Raw genomic sequence first — 25,543 nt, forward strand, 5'->3', positions numbered from 1 at the left:
ATTACATTAAAAAAAAAAAAAAAAAAAAAAAAAAAAAAAAAAAAAAAAAAATTGACATACAAACTTCAAAACTATAGGTTAAAAAACTATACTCGTCAAATATAAACTTTCTAAACTCAAACTAAAAAACTCCGAAATCAAAGTAGTTCTCTAACTATCCCTTAATTAATGATAAAAACTTGAGAGAGAGAAAAAACCGAAATAGTCAAAGAATATAATAACTGAGAAATGAAAAAAAAAAAGTCCAAAAGAAATAATAATATATATATACATATATATAATTTAATTGGGAAATAAAAAAACAAAAAGAAAAGAAAAGAAAAAGAAGAAATGAAAGGAAAGCACCTTGTTGTTGTTGTTTGCTTGTTGAAGTTGAATTGAAATAAGAATAAAAATTGAAGATCCGGGAGAGATTGGGTAACAAAATCTGTAGGATCTTCCTTTCCAAACTGTCAAAAAAATCTTGTAAGGATTTCGCAAAATTATATCCCAATTCCCCATTCTAATCAGAATCAAAATGCTTTCTTTCTTCCCCATTTATAAACCCTTTATCCTTCCTCTTCTTCCCACCAGAATTCCCTTTCTTCTTCTTCTTCTTCTTCTTCCTTTGATTTTACTATTGAATTCCAATTCCCATGGCCCTTCTCTCCGCTGAGCCTCGATTTCATGTCTTGGCTGTTGATGACAGCCTCATTGATAGGAAGCTCATTGAAAGGCTCCTCAAAACTTCCTCCTTCAATGGTACTACTCTGCTAATCAGCCTTCTCTTTCTCTTTCTTTACGCTTTTATCTTCAATCTCTTTTTCTTACGTCTGGTCTTTTCATAATATGAATTTTGATGTCACCAATAGATTTAAGTTTTTGGGTTGACTGGTTGTTTAATATAGTGTAGAATGTCGCATTTTCCCCCATTGTTAGTCCCTTGTTAGATCTTGTGCTAATTTTCGACCTCACGACCTATTGGCCAAGCTTATGATATTGGATGAACTCTTTGGAATGTGATTTTCTCCTCAGTCACTGCTTGTTTGGTCTCACTTTTTAAGTTTAAAATTATCGAGTTAAAAGAATTGTTTGAAAAGTATTTTCAAAGTCATTGGAATAATGCTATGATCTATATAATCTATGGTTTTGGTTGGGTTGAGTGATGATTGATTTAACAAGTGGGTTTGTTTGTTTGTTTTTTTCCACAGTTACTGCTGTGGATTCTGGAAGCAAAGCTTTGGAGCTTCTGGGTTTGGTTAGAGAAAGAAATGGAAGCAACCATTCTCCTATTTCCCCTGAAAATCATCATCATTATCATCATCATCATCATCAAGTTAGTTAACAATTACCAAGTTTAATCTTAATTTGGGTGTTTGTTTTGTTCTTTTGAGGCATTGTTTGATTAGTTTACTTTGATACAGGAGATTGAAGTTAATCTCATAATTACAGATTACTGTATGCCAGAAATGACAGGCTATGATCTTCTCAGAAAGATCAAGGCAAGTTCATAGGCTTAGTTCTCTTGTTGGGTTTTCACTTTCCAAGTAATGTTTTATTCTCTCACCTTCCAAACAGAAAATCTGAAGAAAATTTACATCTGGCTTTGCAGGAATCTGACTCACTTAAAGACATTCCTGTTGTGATTATGTCCTCTGAGAATGTTCCATCAAGAATCAACAGGTGAGGAAAACTGATAGAACAAGAACCAATTTATTTATATTTTTCATGTGAATCTGAATTGGGTTTTGGTTTTTTTTTCATTTTGAATCAGATGTTTGGAAGAAGGAGCTGAGGAGTTTTTGCTAAAACCAGTGAAATTATCTGATGTCAATAAGCTTAAGCCTTTCATATGTAGAGGTAAAGACAAGGAGATGGATATCAACAATCTCAAGAGAAAGGAAATGGAAAAGAGCCAATCATCTGAGAGAACAAGAACAAAATACAATGAACTTTTCTGAACTTTTGCGGATGACCATTAATCATTATTACCAGATTTTCTAGAGTTAAATGACAATTATTATGGTTACAAGAGTCGCAGTCATTTTGAAATTTGTCTACTTGTACAAAGTTGATGAAAATTCAGATTTTTAGGCTTAGAAATCTCATTATTTTGTAGTTTAGACATGTGAACTCATGATTTGATCTCTACCAAACAAACAAAATAAGAGCATACATCACTTTTTTTCTTTCTTTTTATTTTCCAATTTTGGCTTTGGACCACTAATAAGATTGCTGAATGAATTTGGTCAAGATTTGCTTGTTTCCAGTTCCAACACGAAATTGGTTGTCAATCTTGTAAGGATTTCAAGGGAGTCATAATTGGAATTCTGAGATTTCATGTTTGAACAGTAAAAAGAAAAAAGAAAGAGCTTTCAAAACATGGTGTAATATTACTTTTGAAGATCTTGATAAGAAATTATTTGATTGGAAACATTAATTTTCATAATGCATTTGCACTTCTATCTGTTTGAAACTTATGTCAAGTATGAGGAAAAGGAGTAATAATATTATGTCTGGAATTAAATGTTTATAATATTCATTGAACTTGTACACAAGTTTGAATCAGGCTTCTCATTTACCTAATAATATAATAATAAATAATAACAGAAGAAGAAGAAAGTAAGAAAGAATCGGACTTCTCATTTTGATGATTAATAATTGTCACTTTCTATTTCTCTTAATCTCACAAAAGAGAAAGGAAAGAAAGTGGAAAGATCTTGATTGATTGGGGAGAATCTGCAAGATATTGGAAAAATTCTCTTCCTTCTTCATATTTGCCTTCTGAAAATAAATTAACTATTTAATCTTGAATCAATAGGGAAGATCAAAAGGGCACTAATGATCAGATCTTTGAATGAAGTTATATAAATTTTCTTCTAAAACATGAGTCACTAAATGCTACACCGCTAAATTTTGCTCAAATGAAGATAAGAATTACCAAAGAGAATATTTAATCCTCTAGTGAAAGTAATACATTGATTCTTATCTACAAGAGAGGAAAGGAAGAAAAGAAAGGAAAGTGGTAATACATTGAGATTTTAGTCAAAATTCCAAAGTTGAGAGTACCTACTGTGATTTTTGTGGTGTGATTTTGACAAAAAAACAAAAAAGTTTTAAAGGAGGGTAGAAAATGAATCTCTCTTCACTCCATCTTATATATATATATTTATTATTCTATCAGAAAGTTAGTAAAAAAAAGCACTACCACTGAGGTTTTCCATTTCTATCCTTTTCCTTTATTACCTAAAGATAATTCATGGCTACTTCTCAATAATATGATGAAATACAGAGATCTTAGCTTTCTTGTAGACAAAATTAGAAAACCCCTCAATCAACCAACCTTTTTTGGATGCTTGCCCTAATTTCAACCTTTTACATACTGAATAAAGCAGAAGAGAAGAAATCAGATAACTCACCATTGATTTCTTTTATAAAGCACAAGAAAGAAGTCAAGTTTCGTCAGGAACAATATAGTTAATTGATCAAATATATCTAACCAGAAATTTGAAATGAAGATTTTTTAAATGGTAAATTTTGTAGACATTATATATACATGGCATCTTTCATTCTTACACCAGCAGTATTACAACCTGCATCAATATTTCAATGGCTTGGCCAACTTATAAGAGCAGAACAAAAAATTATAGCGAGTGTTCAATTGGGATACGTTTCCCTCTCAAAAAATCGTATATGTGAGGAGGTCAAACAAATAAAAGTCTAATTTGAATTCAAACCTGGCCTGCCGTCTGTGCTGCTGGGTCCAGGAACGGAGTCTGGCGAGGGAATCCGAATCACTATACTCGATAGCTCTGTTGTGGCTTTTGTTTGATTCCTTAGATCTCATGAGACCCGCCCACCATTACAAATAAAAAGCTTGCCCTTTTCGCTTGCTATTACGAGTGTTTGCTACTTCTATACACCCCGGATCCGGAGCTCACTCTATATTTCTGCCCATCGGAAACTACTCTACTGAACTATACACATTTTGTAAATCCAAGTTCTTCAAGACCTAAGTAATAACAATATGCTGATTGAATTCTTCAGTCTTCAGCAATAACTTGGAACTCAACAAAATGAAGATACAGCTACTTCTATTTCTTGACTTTATGAATAGCATTTGAGCCACTGAAGACACCGTTGGCCTCCATTTTTCCCTTCAAGTTGTAATACCAATCTTATTATGTCTACACTAACAGCAATAGAATATGTCAGAGACTGCACTATATAATTAAATATTCTCTACAACCTTTTCCAGTATAGGATTTGTCCTGACAAACTTGAGCTGAGAAAGATAATTGCTCCCAGCAAAATCGTGCAATGAACGATGAGCTCGTGGTCCTTCATAATCAGGCTTGCCAAATTCTTCCTTCATCAATCTTTTGCACTCATCAGTATCCTTCGTTTAAAAAGGGAAAAAAACAAGGCATTATGAGAAAATAATAAATAATGAGGATTAAAGCATTAAAAGAAACATACTAAAAAAAAGGCATTAAACGAAACGATGTGGAATGTTTAAGAAAAATCCACCATTTAAGTGTAAGAAAAGCAACCATAGAAAGTGCAAAAGAGAGTAGCCTACAAAAGTACCAAGGATTAGAGAACACAAGATAATGGAATTGGCACAAAATATATACTGGAGGCTGGAACACTTTTTTTTAGTTCAACAAATAAATGATGTCGTAGAACTATGCTTGGACAGTTAGGTTGGCTACTGGAGACTGGAATGTTGCAGTCACAATTTTCACTAATAAAAACCAATGCACTACAACAAATGGAAAAATCAACCGGAGCATCAAATGTTTTCATTTTTCATCAGAAACAAGAAAAATGTAAAGAAGAAACCAGAGACAACCCAAGGGCGGGGGAAGAGAGATCCCCCTCCCACAATGATATAAGAGAACCCCAATCACGAAGGATCTCAAGCACCTAACTTAAAGCAAGTCACTTACTAGTTACTATACAAATAGGAAAAGGATTGAACTTAAGCTGCTTGACAACCACAGCAATACACAGCATCTTAATGATATGATAACCCAGTGATGAAGAATCTCCATCTTAAGCACCAGCAGATGATGAAGTTGATTGAGACATTACAGAAATGTGAAGACTGATGAGAGAAGATTCAAGGTAAACTGAGATACTGGGCGGATGAGGCTTAAGAAAAAACTCTTTACATTTCCAGGGTTTCTATAGCTGACAGCAGGGACAGATTAATAGAAATGAATATGGCTTTGACAGGATAAAGATTCTACAGGATTTTGCTCCAAGCCCTCATCCAGAATTCAGAAGGTGAGTTCCAGACATGTGTTGGCACCTTGTCTTACATGTTCATGGACTCTTCTTTTCATACGGAGGCACTTATTTTTTTCCTTTTGGAAATATGGAAGTCAAATTCCAAAAAATATGTTGAGATTATTTTTATTGATCCCTGGACGAGGTTAGTATTTTGAACATATTCAATAGAAAATTCCTAGATCAGCCTTTTCCAGAACTAGTGTTGTCAATACAAAAATTGTAAAAACCATGACCATCTGCCTTTTTTCCCCTGGACTTCCCAGAAGAAGATTTTTGGGGTTATTCCAGGTCACTAATAGGTGTTACTTGTAGAATCTTTAGGCTCTCTTCATCCAGATGTATCTTAGCACTTATCAATAGAATGGAAAAAGAAACTTCATACAAGGTATTTAGGCGTTTCTTGAATTCTAAAATGTTATCTTTTAGAAGTTCTTTGGTTGGAGCATTTTACAATTATAGAGGCTTTACAATTTTTATTGATTGGAGGGAGAAAACATCTTGTGTTGTCTATTTCTTGTGCATGCACTTTAATAAAAGACTTCTTGTGTGTGAAACAAAACATAACAGATGTGAAAGGTGTGTTTTGCCAAGAATAAGGAACCAAGGTGCTCAAATCTCGATACATTGAAGCTTTGAAATCAAAGACACCTTTAGTAAGTTCTTCAGAAGACATTACTGCAATATAATTACACAAGTAAAAAGGTTCTTATTTTTTCGAAAAGAAATCAACTTTTATCAAGATATATGAAAGTAAAAAAGGAGGGACCTACAAAAATAAACAGCCAAAGTTCAGAAAAAATAGAATGCAAAATTACAAAAACTAGAGCACATAAGGACAGGATGGTTAATACCCAATGCAAGATCACTACCACTACCACTACTAGTATTTCAAGAGCCTATGACGTACCTGTAGAAACTGTACCATTTGCTCTTCAATAGTTTCATGCATTACTAAGGTTTCAACATGAATAGGACGAATAGCACCCATCCGATGAGCACGACTGATCACTTGTTCCTCCATGCTAAAAAAAAGAGAAATAATCGAGCAAATTACTATAGTTGAAAACAATCCTATGCTGAGCAGCTAAAAAAGAATACAGAACGGCCAAAATGGATTAGTTATTAATGCTTTATCTGCTGAGAAATCAGAGCCAAATGTATAGAAACATTGATCTATTACTCAGATTAAAAGTGCAAAAATGCATGATGAACTGGAAAGGTATAGGAAACCAAGATAACATCCTATGAAGGATGAAAATAAATCATGAATTAGCCTGTTCCTCAAGTATCTAGAGATGTTTAACAACAAAACAGCAGGTGTAAGCCCTATTATTCAGAAACCTGGAGTCTGCATCTAACTCGATCAAATCCAGTAAGCTTCTAATGTTTCGAATGAAAGCTAGAATCGATTACAATCTTTTGAAGACTGCAAAATCACTAATTCAAAGGTTTCATGTGCATATTTTGTTACAACTGCTCATGCCAAAGAGGACAAACATTCAGCTCTTTTGCAACTGACAGATTTTTAGAAAACAATTTTGTTGGTGTTAGGCTTTACAGATCCAACTTTCCCACAAAAGTATTGCATCATGTTTTAGTTTTTGGCTTTATACATTTATGACATATGTTTATTAATCTTTTTTCCCTTTTTGGTAGAAAACGAGATTTTCATTCAAGTCAAAAGGGATGGAAATAAGGGTGGGAAATAAGACATAATTCACTCTAGAGCTTTAGGAGCTTCGAACATTAGTCTAATTGACCTGAAAATTTTAATACAAGACAAATTGAAAAGAGGTAAGATTGTATTAATCACAACTCACTACATTAACGCGGGCAAGATTAACTCTTATGTTAAAAGTCATAACTGGCTACATAAAGGGACAATTCATTCAGATTGCTAGGAGAGATTTCTTTCAGGAAGGTCAGGATTCAAAGAAAAGATCTTACTACTTGAATGGTTAACTGTTTTCTTATCGAAAAAAATGGTGGTCAACAATATATTAGTAATAATAAGGCAAAAGCTACATGCCTAATGAATCTGATTCTTCGTGGTACAAACTAATAGTCAGTAGATGAGTTTCGAAAAATCCTTGGTGGTAGCATAACTAACAGCATGAGAAAATCCAATTAACTAATCTAACCCCTATCTTTCAACAAAATTCCGCTTCATGGACTCCACCAATGTTTTCTCTCCTTAACCACTATCTCGTTTAGGAAACAAAGATTCATACATGCTCAAATTAAATGGAGAGAGACACACGTCCATTAATTACTCTCTCTACCAAGTTTGAAAGTTCTTGGTTTTCCCTATATGTGAGATGTATACTTGAAGTGATAACTCCCTTCAGGTGAAAGGTTAGAAGGATGGTCGGGATTCACTCTCAACCAAAAATCAGATCTGCTGCAAGAGTATTTGAGATCGTGCAAACCAAATTGTTTTTCTTTTTTTTAGGAAAGGGAAACAAGTCTCTTTATTGATATACTAAAACGAGACAAAGCTAAAAGTATAAGAGAGATATACCAAGAGTTTAAAATATGAGTCCTATGGATCAGGAGGCGCATCCGGACATCTCAACTAGGTTGACACCTCCTTAGCGCCCTCATCATTTCCTACAACCTAAATTTAAAGGAAAAGAAAACCCTTACAATGAAGCATTAATAGACCAAAATAGACTACATACATGCGAAAATACAAACTAAACCGTAAATATGATTACAAAAACCAGAAATACAGCAAACAAAATACAAAATAAATCTATACATGACTCCATTAATGGTCTGGAAAGATGAATGATCTCCAATTTAAGTAAGAATCCCAAATAAAATAGTCTTCAAATTGTTTTGACAATATGCACCACGAAGAGGCATTCCTTCAGGCAATCTCGAACCGATCCAACCAACAAAGGGACCTATCATGAAACACTCTTTGATTTCTTTCGAACCATATCTCATTCAGCAAAGCGTCAACACCATATTGATCTAAATCAAACTAGAATTTTTATTAAAATGTGATCCCAAAAGGAGCTGCGGTCAGTTTTCTTTAAAATCGTTGCTAAAAGCCCATGATAAGTTGAAAATAGTGAACAATTTCTCCCAACAATTTTGAGTAAGGGCAACTGAAAAACAGATGTTATGCATCTTCTTCATGCTGTTTACAAAACATACAAATGGATGGGGAGAGACGACTAGCAGACCTCTTTTGTTGCATTATTGAGGAAACATTTAGGTGACCATAAAACATTGTCCACACAAAGATGTTTACACACCTAGGGCAGTTTGTCTTCCATAAGGCCTTAATAGATGAAATTGTCCATCGGTGAGGAAGGAGATAAATGGTTTGTTAGAGATTTTACTGAAAAAAACCCATTACCCTCCAATGATCATGATCTTTTATCAAAGTCATCTATCACTCTCCTATTAGAAAGCTGGCCAAGCAAACCCTGAAACTCTACTATTTCCTCCTCCTTGAGTAAACGCGAAAGGTGATTGACCAAGACGCCAAAGAGTTATCCAAGTGGTCCGCTACCGATCCATTCGAAAGTAGAGCTACCCTATAAAGTTTTGGAAAAAGAGTGCAAAGTGGAGTTGAACCTTCCTAAGTATCTTACCAAAAAGCGATTCGTCTACCATTTCTAAGCTTAAAGGTAGCCAAAGTATCCATCTTCAACCACGTTCTCGATATACTAATCCAGGGACTTCTCAAGCTTCTTCCTTCTCTACCCGCCATGTGCCAGTTGTAGGTATTTTTACCGTGAATGTTTCTAACAACCTGATTCCAAAGAGAATCTTCCTCTTCGATATATCTCCAACCCCACTTTGCTAAGAGAGCCAGATTTTCTGCCTTAAAACCCCCCAAACCAAGGCCTCCATCTCATAAAGTTGTTCTCCCTCCTCTAGATAGATTAAATCTCTTCCATTTATCCCATTTATCAAGTTTAGCATGAATTTTATCTATTACTGGTTGTCAAAAAGAAACTTGTTTAGGGTAGCCACCCAATGGTAACCCAAGATAGAGGATAGGTAATGCTCAGCTTTACAATTTAAACTTGCAGCAGCAGATAGCAACTCAGTTTCATCCACATTAACTCCGCACAAGGCTGATTTCTCCCCGTTTACTTTCTGGCCTGAACACCATTCAAACAAATCAATGGTTTGCTTTAGTTTTGCAAGCATATTATTATCAAACTTGCAAAAAATTAATGTATCATCTGAAAATTGAAGTAAGGATACGTGAGTCTTCTCCTTTCCCACCACAAAACCTTCAAACAGTCCACTTTGATGAAGCTTTGCCACTAGAGCTCCCAATACTTCACTAACAAGAAGAAAGAGAAAGGGTGAAACCTCTTGATGCTACGATTCTTTCTCTCGGTCTACCATTAATGAAAACTAAGTATCTAGGACTCTTAATACATCCCAAAATCCATTTGACCCATTTTTATCAAACTTTTTATTCAGCAAAATCTTTTCAAGAAAACTCCAATCAACACGGTCGAATGCTTTCTCAAGGTCTAGTTTCAGAATCCATCCTTTCTTCTTTTTAACTCTGTTGAAATTGGGATTTTGTATTCTAGGGGCATTTTTGTCTTTTTCATTGTACCCTAGGGTTTCCCTTTTTTCTATTTAAGCTGGTGGTCTGTTGTATTTCTTTGTATCAGTTTTCTAATAAGAATTCCCTTATCCCGTGGTTTTCTCCCTAATTAGAGTTTTCCACGTAAAATCTTGGTGTGCTATTTTTCTTTCCCTACTCTATTTTTCATCATGGTATCAGAGCATGGAGACGAAAGTATGGCTAGCATTGAGGAAAATCCAACAGGAGAATCTCAAACCAATAACCCAGATATAACCAGTATTATCCAAAAAGCCATTAACAGGTACTTCCAATCTCTTCTTCCCCACTTTCGTGAAGACCAGCCGCCGCCGCCCTACCCACCGCCGGCCGACTCCTTCGCAGACGAAATGACCAGCCGCCAGACCCAGCAACCGTCTCTTATACACATCTAGATGTGTATAAGAGACAGGATATAACCAGTATTATCCAAAAAGCCATTGACAGGTACTTCCAATCTCTTCTTCCCCACTTTCGTGAAGACCAGCCGCCGTCGCCCTACCCACCGCCGGCCGACTCCTTCGCAGACGAAATGACCAGCCGCCAGACCCAGCAACCAGCGACCATCAACCCAGCAGCTACCCATCTGGTCCGGTCGCACGCAGACGAAGACGACCAGCTCACAGCTACCCATCTGGTTGGTCGCGCACAGACGAAGACGACCAGCGACCGGCCAAACGAAGTCGAAATCTGTCCGACCGCTCACAGACCCTGCCAAATGACGTCGACCAGTCCAGATCGACCGTGCCCAGCAGTTCCCGTCTGTTACTGTTGCTGCCGGTCTTCTCTCAGATCGGCGTCTCATCTCAGCCACTGCCGCACCAAAAGACAGATGGAAGAAGTGTGGGTGTTTTCCAGCCGAGTATGAGCAACCGAATGGGGCAGTTTTCGCCGATCATGGATGAGTTTGGAGGGGGAGATTCTTCATCATACCACCAGGACCAAGGAAATATAATCCAAGATCAAGTTACCCAGTTGCAGTTGCAGATTAAACGACAGAACGAGATGTTTCAGCAGTAGCTTGCTGCTATTGGGGAAGCCCTGAGATCGACATCCAAGATCCAACAGATCTAAACCCATATCCTGATAACTCGGTAACTCCGTTCCCTACTTACCCTTCAAATTTATGTTCTGGAGCTATAGGCAATTCTTCTGACTTTATTATAGGAGAAAAGTTGAATAATGATAATTACTTTTCTTGGTCCCAATCTATTAAAATTGCCCTTGAAGGCCGTCACAAATTTGGATATCTAACAGGTGAAATACCAAAACCAAGAATCGGTGATCCCCAAGAGCAAATGTGGAAAGGAGAGGATTCTTTGTTGAGATCGATTTTGATTGGAAGTATGAAACCTCAGGTTGGAAAACCTTTATTGTATGCAGCTATAGCCCGTGATATTTGGGAGGCAGCCCAAAAACTCTACTCCAAGAGACTGAAAGCCTCTCGTTTATATACTCTACGTAAGCAGGTCCATGAATGCAAACAGGGAACAATGGACGTTACTACTTACTTTAACAAGTTGTCTCTCTTGTGGCAAGAGATGGATTTGTGTCGTGAAATGATTTGGAACTATCCTTGTGGAGGAGTGTTACATTATTAGTCTGAAGAAACGGATCGCGTGTATGACTTTCTTGCAGGACTCAACTCTAAATTTGATACAGTGCGAAGTCATATATTGGGGACCAGACCAATACCATTCCTAATGGAAGTCTGTTCTGAAGTTCGCCTGGAGGAAGATAGGTCGAGGGCCATGAACAGTACACCTGTAACACCAACAGATTCCGCTGCTTTCAAAACATCAGGCCCTGTCCAAGATAAACAGAACAGTAAGCCGCCCCCTGTGTGTGAACATTGCAAAAAACCCTAGCACACGAAAGATCAGTGCTAGAAACTTCATGGCCGACTGCCAAATGGTAAGAAACGACAGCCAAGTCGGGCTCTTGTAGGTGAATCTGTTATTGGAGATACTCAGACTCAGAATCAAGAAACCACTCAAAGCACTACTACTACAGTGGATGTAAGTGCAATTGCCCATTCAAGTACTTTCCACTCCTTTGGCCTTGTGAGTATAACTGGTAATAAACCGTGGATATTAGACTCAGGAGCCACAGATCACTTAACTGGCTCCTCTGATCAATTTTTGTCTTATCAACCTGGTGCTGGAAATGAAAGAATCAGAATTACAGATGGATCCTTTGCCCCCGTTGCTGGAAAAGGACGGGTGTCACCCTTTGCCGGCTTAATCCTCCAAGATGTGTTGCATGTGCCAAAAGTGTCTTACAATCTATTATCTATTAGTAAACTTACAAGCGATTTGAAGTGTCGTGTTATCTTCTCACCTGATGATGTTGTTTTTCAGGATCTGAGCTCGGGGATGACGATTGGCACTACCCGGCATGACAAGGGACTCTATTTCCTCACTGAAGAAGCTTCCTTTAGGATATATGATAGGACTAGTTTTTTTTCTTCCCATTTTTCTGTTTCTGAAACTGATTATATGTTATGGCATTATCGCCTAGGCCATCCTAATTTCCAGTATATGAATTATTTGTTTCCTCATCTTTTCGCAATGTTAATATTTCTAAATTGAAATGTGATGTGTATGTCCAAGCCAAATAGCCTCGTGTTTCTTTCTCTTCTCAGCCTTATAAGCCCTCTAAACCGTTTACCCTGTTCCATAGGGATGTCTGGGGTCCATCACCAGTCACTACCATAACTGGGAACCGTTGGTTTGTAACCTTTATTAACGATCATACTCGACTAACATGGGTTTTCCTTCTAACAGATAAATCAGAAGTTACTTCAGTTTTCCAACAATTTTACAATTCTATAAAAACCCAGTTCAATGTCAAAATCGCTATTCTCCGGAGTGATAATGGTCGAGAGTACCTTAGTAACGCCTTACGTGAATTCCTAGTCTCCAAAGGTGTTGTCTATCAGAGTTCCTGTGCGTACACTCCTCAACAAAATGGAGTGGCCGAACGGAAAAATCGTCACCTTGTTGAAGTTGCCCGATCACTTATGTTGTCAACTTCCAATCCTTCTTATTTGTGGGGTGATGCTATCTTGACAGTAGCCCAGCTAATAAACCGCATGTCATCCCGGGTCCTAAAATTCCAAACTCCCTTAGATTTCTTCAAAGAGTCTTACCCAAACTCTAGACTTCTTTTTGATGTACCCCTTCGTGTCTTTGGCTATGTGGTATTCGACCATACACACAGACCTAACCGTACCAAGTTTACCCCTCGGACACAAAAATGCGTTTTTGTAGGGTACCCTCTACATCAGCGTGGGTACAAGTGTTATCATCCTCCTTCAAGAAAATACTGTCTCTATGAATGTGACATTCTTTGAAGATCATCCATTCTTTCCCAATGGTTCTCTTCAAGGGGAGCATTCCAGTGAAGAAACCAATTTGGGTCCCAACCTTTCTGCCTTACCTGAACCTGAACCTATCCTTGATGTCAATATCAGTACCAATGCACCTATCCTCCCAACCAAACAAGTCCCTTGGATCAAATACTATAGGAAGAATCTCATGAAGAAAATAGCGCCGCCTGTTATCTCTCCGACTCCAGTTCATAAGTCTGAACAGAGATCAGTTCCAGGTACTAGTAGTCCTATCCCTGATCATAATAATAAATGTGATAAAACTAATGCTTGTGTTGAAAATATTGAGAGCAAAAGCAAGAAAGATAATGACAGCAAAGATGTGATTGAGGTCGATGATGGTGCAAAGACAGATGATTATGTGACTCTTGAGAACATGGTAGAACCTGGAAAAGAAGCATCTCTTATTCCCGCTGAAAAAATTGTTGAGAGTGGGAAAATAACAGAACCGGAGGGTGAGTACAGTATGTCAGAAGAAAGTAAAGACAGAGATGAACCCCTTGCTCTTCCGATTGCCCTAAGGAAAGGTACTAGATCATGTACTAAATATCCGTTGCAGAGTTACTTGTCCTATAGTAATTTGTCTCCTGAGTTCAAGGCCCTCACTACAAATCTAGACACAGTGGTGATACCAAACAGTATACACACAGCGTTGGAAAGTCCTGAATGGAAAGCTGCGGTTATGAAAGAAATGAGAGCTTTCGAGAAAAATCATACGTGGGATCAAGTCAATCTTCCAAGTGTTCATAAAGCAGTTGGATGTAAATAGGTGTTCACAATAAAGTATTGACAGATACAAAGCCAGATTAGTTGTCAGGGGTTTTACTTAGACTTTTGGGGTTGATTATTCCTAGACTTTTTCGCCCGTTGCAAAGCTAAACACAATTCGGGTCCTCCTTTCTGTTGCAGTTAATAAGGATTGGCCCCTTCACCAGCTTGATGTGAAGAATGTCTTTCTTAACGAAGAACTGGAGGAAGAAGTCTATATGAGCCCTCCCCCAGGATTCGAGAAACAGTTTAATCACCGAATTTGCAGATTAAGAAAGTCCTTATATGGGCTAAATCAGTCACCAAGGGCTTGGTTTGGCAGATTTACTATGTTTGTAAAGTTGCAAGGATATAAACAGGGTCATTCTGATCATACTCTGTTTACTAAAAGGTCAGTATTCGGGAAAATTGCAGTTTTGATTGTTTATGTTGATGACATTGTTATTTCAGGCAATGATACCTCAGAGATTGATCGATTGAAGGCAAAGATGGCTAAGGAATTCGAAATCAAAGACCTTGGAAAACTAAGATATTTCCTTGGAATGGAAGTAGCTCGATCGAAAGAAGGAATTTCAGTTTCCCAACGGAAGTATACTCTGGACTTGCTTAAGGAAACAGGTATGACGGGTTGCAAACCGGTTGATACCCCTATAGAAGCAAATGCAAAGTTAAGTAATATGAGTAAAGGTGTTCCAGTGAGCAAAGAAAGATATTAGAGACTTGTTGGGAAATTAATATATCTCTCTCATACTAGACCTGACATCTCTTATGTAGTAAGTATGGTAAGTCAGTTCATGCAGTCTCCATATGAAAACACATAAGGGCAGTAGAGCGCATCTTGAGATATCTGAAAACCTCTCTAGGGAAAGGCTTGATGTTCAGGAAAGCTGAAAGGCGATGCATCGAAGTTTACACCGATGCTAATTGGGCAGGATCTGTAGTAGACAAAAAATCAACATCAGGGTATTGTACCTTTGTGTGGGGCAACCTTGTTATATGGAGAAGCAAAAAGCAAGGTGTCGTTGCCAGAAGTAGTGCCGAGGCAGAATACAGGGCCATGAGTCTGGGAATCTATGAAGAGATTTGGTTTGAAAAAGTTTTGAAAGACCTTGATCAAGAACATACCGGTCCAATGAAACTCTACTATGATAATAAAGCAGCCATAAGCATAGCAAATAACCCTGTTCAACATGACAGAACAAACCATGTGGAGATTGATCGGCATTTTATCAAGGAAAGACTTGATAGTGGCAACATTTGTGTTCCTTATATTCCTTCCAATCAATAGATTGCAGATGTCCTAACAAAGGGACTACCCAGACAGTTGTTTAATGTATGTGTGAGCAAGTTGGGTCTTATTGACATCTACGCCCCAACTTGAGGGGGAGTGTTGAAATTAGGGTTTTGCACTCTAGAGCCATTTTTGTCTTTTTCATTATACCCTAGGGTTTCCCTATTCTCTATTTAAGTTGGTGGTCTGTTGTATTTCTTTGTATCAGTTTTCTAATAAGAATTCCCTTATCATGTGGTTTTTCTCCCTAATTAGGGTTTTCCACGTAAAATCTTGGTGTGCTATTTTTCTTTCCCTACTCTATTTTTCATCAAACTCAATATTCCTCCACCACCTCATTAGCTATCAAAATTGGATCCAAAATTTGTCTTCCTTCTGTGAAGGCACTTTGAGTAAGAGCAATAATAGAAGGCATAACTTTTTCCAACCTTTCAGCAAGAACCTTAACAATAACTTTGTAAGCTAAAGTAGCGAGACTAATTGGCCGGAAGTCCTTAACAGCAGTAGCATTCTCTTTCTTTTGAATTAAACAAATAAATTTTCCTGAATGCATGCATTTAGCTTGCCATTCTTGTAAAAATCTTCAAATAAAGACTGGAAATTCAACTGTGAAGCTGTCCGGACCAGGAGCTTTACTCTTACCAAGTGCCTTAACTGTTGACTTCAATTCTGACTCTGAAAATCTGCCTGTAAGAACAGAATTCTGGATTGAATTTATGCCAATCAAAGTTCAACGGCATGAATCTAACTCCGGGAACTTTAGAGTATAATTGCTCATAAAATCCCAAGATTAGACTTTCAATCTCTCGAAAAGATTTGGTTGGTTCCCCTTGGTCGTTTACCAATTCAGTTGTTAAATTTCTTCTCTTTTTGGCTGCTAAAAATCGATTAAAGAAACTTGTATTTTCATCTCCCAACCTTATCCAATTCAACTTGCTCTTTTGCAATAAATTTAGCTCCTCTATCCTGTATATTGACATCAATTCTGCCTTCAAAGATGTTCTAATATCAAATTCCAGATCTGAAAAGTTGACTGTTTCAGCCAAAGCATCCCATTTTTCAATTTCTTTTAGTAATTCCTCTTCCTTTCTTTTTTGTAATTCCTGATAATCAGTAAACCATGCTTTGACTGTGCTTTTCACCTTCTCATCTTAGTACTAAGAGCAAAACCAGCTCATCCAGCCGATCTACTACTGTTCCAAGTCTTTTCAATGATTTTGGAACATTCTTTATTTTGCAGCCAGCTATTGCAAAATCAAAAAGGAGAAGGGCCCCCAGTTAAAAGATCCAGCTTCAAGTAACAAAAGGGAAATGATCTGAAAATAATCGAGCTTGTTGGCTGACTCTAGTATTTTCAAACTCATCATCCCAAACTTTAGTAACAAAAAACCGGTCGATTAGTGACCTTGAAGTAGAACTGCCTTCTCGGGACCAAGTGTAGCTGCCACTGGAAAGAAGAATTTCCAAAAGATTAGCTTCATCAATGAAATTATTAAACTTCCTCATACCTTTGGTGACTCTATCAAACGGAAATTGCTCATGAGCCCATTTATTGATGTTGAAATCTCCTCTAGTACACCGTGCTTATGAACAAGCTGAGAGGGAAAGCAATTCGGGCCATACAAATTTCTCTCCTTGTAATCATTTGGACCATACATGTTTGTAACCCAACACGTCTTCTTACACACTATAATGCATTTAACTAAAAGTGAATATCCTCCTTTGAGAGATTTGGCAATCGAGAGCTTACTCTTGTCCCATAATGTCAACATTCCTCCTGACTTACCAAATGATTCCACAAATTCCCAACCTATGTCTTTAGAGCTCCATATAGATTTGATGAACCCAATATCGAAGTTTTCTTTCTTTGACTCTTGTATCAACACTAAGTCCAAATCATGTTTTTTCAAAAATCTCTTGAGTGCCAATCTCTTATTGACATCCTTCAAACCTCTTGTATTCCACGAAACAATTTTCATCTTGAAATTACCAATTATAGAACCCATAATTTAACTAAGGAAGATCAACCCAAAATTACTCCCCAATCATCAATTATTGATTTCAAATGATCTGGGATATCCACTAATTGGAGTGGTGGAAGGTTAACTTCAAACTTCTCTTTATCAGCTGGATCTTCCTCAAACTGGAACAGGGCATTAAGATCTGAAGTTGATATCTCCTTCCTCTTTCGAGTCACTTGCCCATCCTCTTGTTCATAAGGCTCAACTTCTTCGCTACTAACGCTGAATGGGGAGTCGGCTTCTGTTTCTTCTTCTTCTTTAAAGCTTGGGAAGGAGAAATAATTGAGTACCTCTCAAAAAATTAACCGTAGAATTAAGGGGGGAGAAGACTGAATGATTAAAGTGTTTTGTTTGAGAGTTTAAAGACACTGACCAACTTGAGTTAGATATGGCTTGAGCTTGAGCACAACAGACTTCTAACAAATCGAGGTTGCTTTCAGTATTTTTCTTCTTGTTGCCTAATCTTTTCTTTGAGCTCAACTTAGACCTCTTAGTTCTTGCAAAATGTTTGGGGAACAACTTGAAAAGATGTGGGAGTTTTCTTGTTTTTAATGTGCTTTTGGCCGTTGCAACACTGGAATTTTCAATTACAGGGGGTATCAAGAAAGTCGATTTGGAAGATGAGGAGCCATTAATACTCTGTTTTGATGACGTATTACTAGAATGTGAACCATTGACAGAGGGAGGGACATCTAGACTTGAAGAAATAGAGAACTCTAACCTGTTATTGTTGAGACTTGGAGTGACCATCGAGGACCCTGTGACCATTGGAGTTCCATCGAAGGCATTTCCCCCGACTTTGGCTGGGAATCATTTAAAACTTCTTTACTAAAAATATTAATTGTTGCATCCTTGGTGGGACCCAAGGAAGGAGTGTCCGTTATTTTCTCCTTCCTCATTAAAAGTGACTCTTCAACTTCCTTTGCCGTGTTCACACCAACCAGGTTTAACTTTTGAACTTCTTCTGCTTTGGATTGGGTTGTCCAAGGGGAAGTAGATGGATCTTTGGCCAAATTCCGTTGAATATCTTTCGTCAAAGTTGCAAATGGATTTCTTGAAATCCCCTGTTTTGAATATTCTGCTGATAAGAACAACCATTCTGGATTCAATACATTAATATCAATCTCTTCATCCTTAAAGACTATTGATTCTGATTAAATCAATCGGATTGGAGAAGTTTTTGACAAAAAGGTCTCCTTGAACAATTTTTGGCTTTTCAAGTATTTCAATATCCCCAAAGTTTAAAAAGAAGGTTCACCGATTTTCATCTGTGATTTCTATCATCGCGGGCATGAAACCACATAAGTTGTTTATTACCTTAATCTTATCTTCCGAACAACTTAACATATTTAAGGTCTGAATTGAGATACATTCAAGACCACCAAAGTAGGCATCAATTGCTTCAAAAGATTTTCTACACTAGTAGTCCAATGGGAAGTTCGTTATTGAAATCCAACCGCCAAATCCTTCCATAACTTCCGGTCTGCTGTGTTTGAATCTATTCCATTTTTCAAAACGAATGTGATATGGCCCAACCAACTGCCATTTCCCCGGAACTTCAATCAATTCTTCCAGATTTCCTTGACTAATACTTATCAGTGCTTTATCTGTAAAAGGCGGGTTGATGACAACTTTAGATTGGAAGTAGTCCTCCAACAACTTTGATATATCCTTCCACTCAATGAACGCAAATAATCTGGATATTATCCATAAATTACTGAAATCTTCTTTATACACTTCGTTACATTTGCAAACTCAGAAGGAAGAGGTGCTCTTTTTTGGTGATACAAAAATAGAGGACTGTAACTCCTTGCTCTTACAAGAAATAATTTGATTTTGGGTGATCTCCTTTTCTGTTCTTGCTTCCTCCAGACTTGTATTATTAAACTTCGGATCCTTTTTGTTTGTCAAACATCTACAAAGCTTGCTTTCTGGATCTTTGATGAGGGAGAATGAATGTGGGCTACTTGCATCTGGCAGCTGCTTGATGGATAATGAATTTCATCTATGGGAACCAGGGAGGTCAGGGGTCTATTAATACAAAGCTAACCATTTCTTTGAAATCTTGCCAGCCAGATTTGCCATCTCCATACAGGATGTGGATGTTCTTTCTCCCTCCTATTGATGGCCATACCGCACACTCCACAAACCATTTATTTTTGTCACGGAACTTTGAGAGGCAAATAACACTTCGGTCCACCCTTTCCTTAAGTAAAAAGAATTCAAAGGTCGAATCGTGCAATAGCCTTTTCAAGCTTGTGTCAAGCCATTGTACCATACTTATTGAGAAGAAAACTTTCTGGCCTCTTTTCAAATCTTCCACAAAGAAACCATTGCCTTCTTGCCACATACAGAAAAAGTGATAAAAAATACAACTACTTTTCACCTCCATAATTTCGGGAAATAAAAGGAAGAAAGAAAGGAAGATGGGGACTAATTGGCCCGGTGGCGGTGACAGCAAGGTACGCAGTGACGGTGACGTGCGCCGTTGTCGTCTGGGTAGCGGTGCTCAGGCTGTACGGCGGTGACGGTGACGTGCACCGGTGTCGTCTGGGTAGCGGCGCTCAAGCTGTACGGCAGTGGCGGTGGCGGTGACGTGTGCCAGTGTCGTCTAGGTAGTGGCGCTCCCAAGCATGCAAGCCAAATTGTTTTTTATTGTATAGTCCTGTAGGAAGGTTTAAATCATCCATCAAACAACTCAAACATATAATGTTTTTGTAATACCTTCTGTCCCAGATTGGCTCCATCAGAAATACGTAAGTTACAAAGCTCAAATCAAGACCCAATGCTGCACTTCCATCCATCAAAAGCACCATGCAGCTTGCATCATGCTGAAACATGGTCAACGACTTCATCTGCACAGATGAAACAGAATCATTGCACACCAGCACCATGCCTAGGTATCTATACACATTCTGGACATGATAGAAATAAATGCCACACCTTATTACTAGCATGCATCGGACTATACATGCCAGCAAATCTGATGCCTGCAATGGTTAACTGGCCAAGGAGAAATGGTGTTAAGAACAGATGATGGTAGAAAATTCCTGAAATTTAGGGACAAAGACAGAACAGTTACCTGTTGTTCAATGACATGAATATGCTCAAGAAATTGAGAGAAAATAAGAACTTTATCCCTGATTATTCCATGATCTGAAGTGATAGGCCTTGAGTGGTCAACTTCCTGCAGTAGTGCATCAGATTTAGACAATAAAGGGGAAGGGACCAAAGCAGCTTCATCATTTGCTTCACTTAAAGCTTTTAATCTCTGAATGAGATATGTAACTTTACTGCTAGATGTTGATTGCCAATCAGGATCCCAGTTATCCTGTAAATATCACACACCATGATCAGTTGATCCTATGTTGATAAAGTTAGAAACCAAAATTTTCAAGTAACTATCTCTCGTAGTCACCCTACTTGCTTATATGACGGCTGCAACTCAATAAGGTCTTTGGGGACAGGCCACTTTGGGTTGGGATTTTCTGGCCGTGCTAAGGTTTCAGGAGTCTGCATCACATATAATTTACCACAGCCAGGAAATGTGCACCCTTCACTGTCCAGAGCAACACAATCAAGGCACAGAAGATGCCTACATGGTGCAATCACAGGTAAACGACACCACTCCCCACACCTATACAAGCATTCTTTGATTAGTAAAAATAAAACAATGTGAAAGAGTCAGCATGAATTAAAGTGAAAAAATACCTAGAACAGCTCCCACCATAAAGGAGATTATATTTTATAAAAGAATACTCCTGTGACATAGGATCCAGACCATCATCAACAAGAATATCCATGGTTTCCTGAATATCTTCACCAGCTTCTGCAACTTTAATATGTCCTGCCACACAGCAAGACAGTCTGATGTTCTTGATTGTTGTGCTTCGAAATTTCCATTGCTTCGGATTCAGTAAACTTTCAACATGAGAAGGATCATTCCAGTCAGCCATTAATATATTACGCCGTACTGTGACTACAAGTTCATTGTAACTTCGAGCATGCTCTTCTGTAAAATTTAGGTATTTTACTTTCTTGACGCAAGGTGGGATTGTTAACAAGTCTGTCTTTCTTGCACTAATCATACACCTACGAAGTAAGTTCAACAAAAGTAACCTTCCTTCCTCCATCTCTGCCTCAAAAGGTCTGAGAATACCAGCCTCCCATGACTTATGATTCTGACCATAGGCTTCTTCATGAAGAAACCGAAGTAATGGTTGAAGATGTGAAAGCTGACTATTAGGTGTGTTAGGAGTTGGAGTTCCGGTTAGTATCCAGCGATTTGAAGATACCAATGAAACAGCCATTTGCAACTTGTTTGTCAAGTTAAGACTAGAGCCAAGGGTGTGCCCTTCATCTAAAATGACCCTATGCCAATGCACTTGCATTAATATACTTCTCTTCCGTGGCCCCCATTCTGCACTTAACCGACTAAATGTGGTAATGATAACATCATAATCCCATGCTAGACAATGTGCAGAAGGTTTTCTATGATCAGTCCATACATAAACCAGTAACTGACCGGGTCTGACATGTTTTTGAATTTGAGTCTTCCAGTGATCAACTAGATTTGATGGAACGACAATCAAGGTTGCTCTTGATAAATATAACCGGACCAAATCTATAGGCTCGCTCAGTGCAATTCTCAAAGCAGCAACATCAAATGCCAAGTTGTGAAGATTCTGCGGGTAGTACCATCTCATAGTGCCTTTTACCATTTTTCGTACTAAACCAAATGCTTCAAATATTTGATGAAAACCACGGACATTACCACCAGGAACCACATAAGATGTTAATATAGGACTTCTTAAACCAGTTCTTTCCATTTCTGAAACTTTTTCAGGCGCAAGACTAGATAGCCAAGTCAAGGCTCTTTTTGTTCCAGAATTTATCAATGCACGGTTTTCCTTGAGCACACTGGTGAAGAACGAAATATTTTTCTCCTCTCCTCCAGAAGTTTCTTTGGTGTAGAATCCTAGAATATTAGTAATTGGACGGCACTTATCATAAGATTCTTCTGGAACACTGCAACTTTGGTAAAAAGGATTAGTGTTCATACTACAAAACCAAGCTGCACTAGAATCAGCTATAGAAGTTTCTGCAAGCTTCCGCCACTTGTGACAAGCATCACACTGAACCCATGTGTCATTATATTCTAATTTATCTGCATTGGTTGTCCAGGGTATCTCATAGTTGTTTGTGAATCCATTAGATACACCAACTTTCTTTGCCCCAGCAGGAAACTTCCTTGTCCGTGTTCTAGTTGACTTTTTACCATCATTCAGTTCTTTGGAAAGGCTAGATGCTCCTTCATACGCGAGAAGAAGATTTCTCTTGACACTACTACTCAAGCTCCTGGTGCATCGAACCACATGAACTGCTTTTGCATAGTCTGCAGATGATGGAGACCTCAGCTCATTGACAGCACATGAATCATTAGTTACTGTATGTCTATCATCCAAAGTTGTCACCCTTGCCCTTTTAGGTGTATGATATGTTAAGTCCTCCAATCCTTTGAGAGAATTCCAAGCCACAGCTTCCTTCACCAAGAAATGGTTGGTGCTAGTATTACTATTACTGCTAACCTCATAGTAACCACATTTACGATTGCCATTATGTGTGCACCAAACAATCTGTACTCCAGGTGGTGGCTCTGCTAATGTTCCTTGAGTCTTTAAGATAAGGGACAGTGCAGTTATTGTCTTTCCTAAGCCAGGTTCATCACAAAAAAGCCCCCCACGAAAATCAGTGATAGCTGGGGCCCCCCCAGTGACTATTTCACCAGTAACAGTATTTACGTGAAATGAAAAGCCATCTTCTGTTGAAAAAGGTGCATATAAAGGATGGTAGAATACTTCAGCATTGCGCTCACGATGTAACATCCATTCGACAGCTGCCTGTTGATGAGGATACAATTTGAGTTTCATGCATGGCATGATTGATGCAGCTAAGGATCTCAAATGGCGGCAAGTTGAAGCAACCCTAACAAGATCCAAGGGGCGAAGAGCTTTCAGTATATTAAATAGAATGTCATCTGATATGTCCCATATGCCCGATTGAAAGTAATCATCCTCTGGTTGCATTCTCGTATGTTCACGTTCACTTGAGTTAAGAATACTTGGCAAGCTTCTAAATATTTCATGAAGTTCAAAGAGCCTTCTATTTGGAGAACCTCCGGAACTATTGTGCAATTTGCAACTGTGGACATGACATTCTGCGAGATTCCACACACTCTTCCTAAACATATGTGCAGCTTGAGAGTGGTCTTTTCCAACAAGTATAGAGTTTCTCTCTTGCCATTCACAACTGAAAATATATAACATATTAAACTTACAACATTTGTATGAAACAAAAATCCATTAAAAGAAAGGCTATGAAAAGAAATAGGAGTGAAGGTCCTACTTAACAGAGGAAAAAAATAAACAAATAAGAACGAATAGACAGCTATAGATAACAACTCATACCAATCTTGATTATTGAAACAAAAAGAGGGAGATTTAAAAACAAATAAAAATAATAATAATAATTTTTTTTATTAAAAAAAAAAAAGAGAGAGAGAGAGAGAGACTACTTGGCCTCTAAAAGAAATAAGGTGCCACAACAATTATTAAAAGTAAATAAGGGAACAAAACATCAAGAACTTTCGAATTTGTCATCAAAGAGATCCTTTCATTTCTTCCCTTTCAATAACTCAATCACTAGGGCAATATCTACACTTAGCTCCGTTAAAATTCAAGAATTTTTCACAACAATACCACTCTCTTTTAAGTGCCTTTCTAGCGTGTAATGGAGGTCTGGTTTCTCTATGACTATATCATGCAAAGGCTACTAAGAATATTATCAGAGAGCGGAATAAATTGTTACTTCGGATCTCCATAGAAAGGAGCCGATGATAAAGAAGATTAATTTGTGCAAAATTTTGAAGAAGAAAATTGTTTATGTCCAAATAAGAATCGTGAAACTGAAGTTGAAGGAGATGAAAGCTTGAGATAACCAATAAGATGCAAAAATCCAGGTTTAGGTAGTTTAATAAAGGAATGGAAACTCTACTTTTTTTCACCTATATGAACTGGTGTCTACAAATTGTATGGAGGGATGATATGGGTTTATGGTCGGAGTTACAACTTATATCAGATCTCTAAAGATCTTCAAGCAACTATGTAAAGTATAAAGGTTCCTTGATTTGTAGATAAAAAAAATGCCATTCATGTAGATAGATAGTTTGAACATACTGTAGTTCTTTGGTAGGGCAAAAGACAATTTTTTTGCGCGTCAATCTGATTATTCAAAAAATAAACGAGTAGCTAGCCACTCCAATTCCTCATTAATAATGCAGAGGAAAGTCACTCAAAAGTACAAACTCGAATTCCAACCCAACCGGGATAAAAAACGAAGCAAATTAAAGCAGTCCATCACCTCAAATGCTTAAAGAGCGCACCAGCAACCGTCTTGGATCTAGGAAACTGCCAACCGGACCACAATTCAACGGGAAGGTGAACATCAACCAACAACACAGCTCTGGCGTCCTCATCAACGCCAATGTCAACAAAAATTACCTGCGCATCAATCTTCAAGCACTTGTGTACTACCAGAGCGTGAATTTGGTACACAACGCTCATGCTGCCATGAACCAGCCCCATCCTATTCGTCCTCTTCTTCCTGGAGCTCCTACTTCCCCTCGCAGAAACCTGGCGCTTCGGAGTTAAATCACCAATCTCCACCGCACCAATGCCCTCTCCGCCTACCGTCCCCCTACATTGCTCGGAATCTTGAGGTAAAACGCGGGGATTGGAGACCGATTTGGGGTTTGGTTCAATCGGAGAAAGCATGACACCGTTTTCGGAAGTAAAAGAAACATCAGAACCCTCAGCGGAGACATAACAACGCGTACCTGGACGTAGAACATTCAGAAGTTCGGATTGCGGCGAAGGAACGGCAAGAACCACACACAAGAAGCCACAGAGCTTGTAGTCGGAGAAGTCGTCGCCGTTATCCATTGGAGAAGCTCGGATTGAGAAGTGATTGAGGATATTGGATGAATGAGAATTGAGAAATTTGACGCTTGTTGATTGCTGTAACGAGTAGACTAGGGGCGTACATTGTTCGAAGCGAAGACCGCCATGGGAATAGCAGCAAGATTGGTCATCTGTCGGTTTTTTCTTTTTCCTTTTCTAATTTTCACTGGT

At 38.1% G+C, this 25,543-nt stretch overlaps 2 protein-coding genes across 6 annotated transcripts; one reads left to right on the top strand and one right to left on the bottom strand.

The window, feature by feature from the left end:
- The first annotated feature begins 304 nt into the window (after positions 1-304).
- LOC120081687 (two-component response regulator ORR4-like) lies at positions 305-2,232 on the top strand. Its single transcript, XM_039036773.1, has 5 exons — positions 305-741; positions 1,191-1,315; positions 1,404-1,481; positions 1,592-1,662; positions 1,754-2,232. The coding sequence occupies exons 1-5, from the start codon at positions 636-638 to the stop codon at positions 1,938-1,940; spliced, it is 567 nt and encodes a 188-aa protein (XP_038892701.1). The 5' UTR covers positions 305-635; the 3' UTR covers positions 1,941-2,232.
- Positions 2,233-3,441: 1,209 nt separating this feature from the next.
- LOC120081239 (F-box protein At3g54460) lies at positions 3,442-25,543 on the bottom strand. 5 transcript variants are annotated; one of them, XM_039035947.1, is made up of 10 exons: positions 24,774-25,542; positions 21,066-23,663; positions 20,778-20,991; positions 20,644-20,685; positions 20,437-20,541; positions 20,298-20,357; positions 20,079-20,209; positions 6,185-6,299; positions 4,229-4,378; positions 3,442-4,136 (listed from the first exon to the last, which is right to left on the bottom strand). In XM_039035947.1, exons 1-10 carry the CDS (start codon positions 25,352-25,354, stop codon positions 4,074-4,076), a joined length of 4,059 nt encoding a protein of 1,352 aa, XP_038891875.1. In that variant the 5' UTR covers positions 25,355-25,542; the 3' UTR covers positions 3,442-4,073. The 5 variants fall into 5 exon arrangements, 4 of the variants coding, with proteins under 4 accessions (XP_038891875.1, XP_038891876.1, XP_038891874.1 ...); XM_039035948.1 differs by having other exon boundaries at positions 20,437-20,685; positions 24,774-25,109; positions 25,249-25,541; XM_039035946.1 differs by having other exon boundaries at positions 20,437-20,685.

This window comes from Benincasa hispida, chromosome 7 (genome assembly GCF_009727055.1).
Source record: "Benincasa hispida cultivar B227 chromosome 7, ASM972705v1, whole genome shotgun sequence".
NCBI classification, from domain to species: domain Eukaryota; kingdom Viridiplantae; phylum Streptophyta; class Magnoliopsida; order Cucurbitales; family Cucurbitaceae; genus Benincasa; species Benincasa hispida.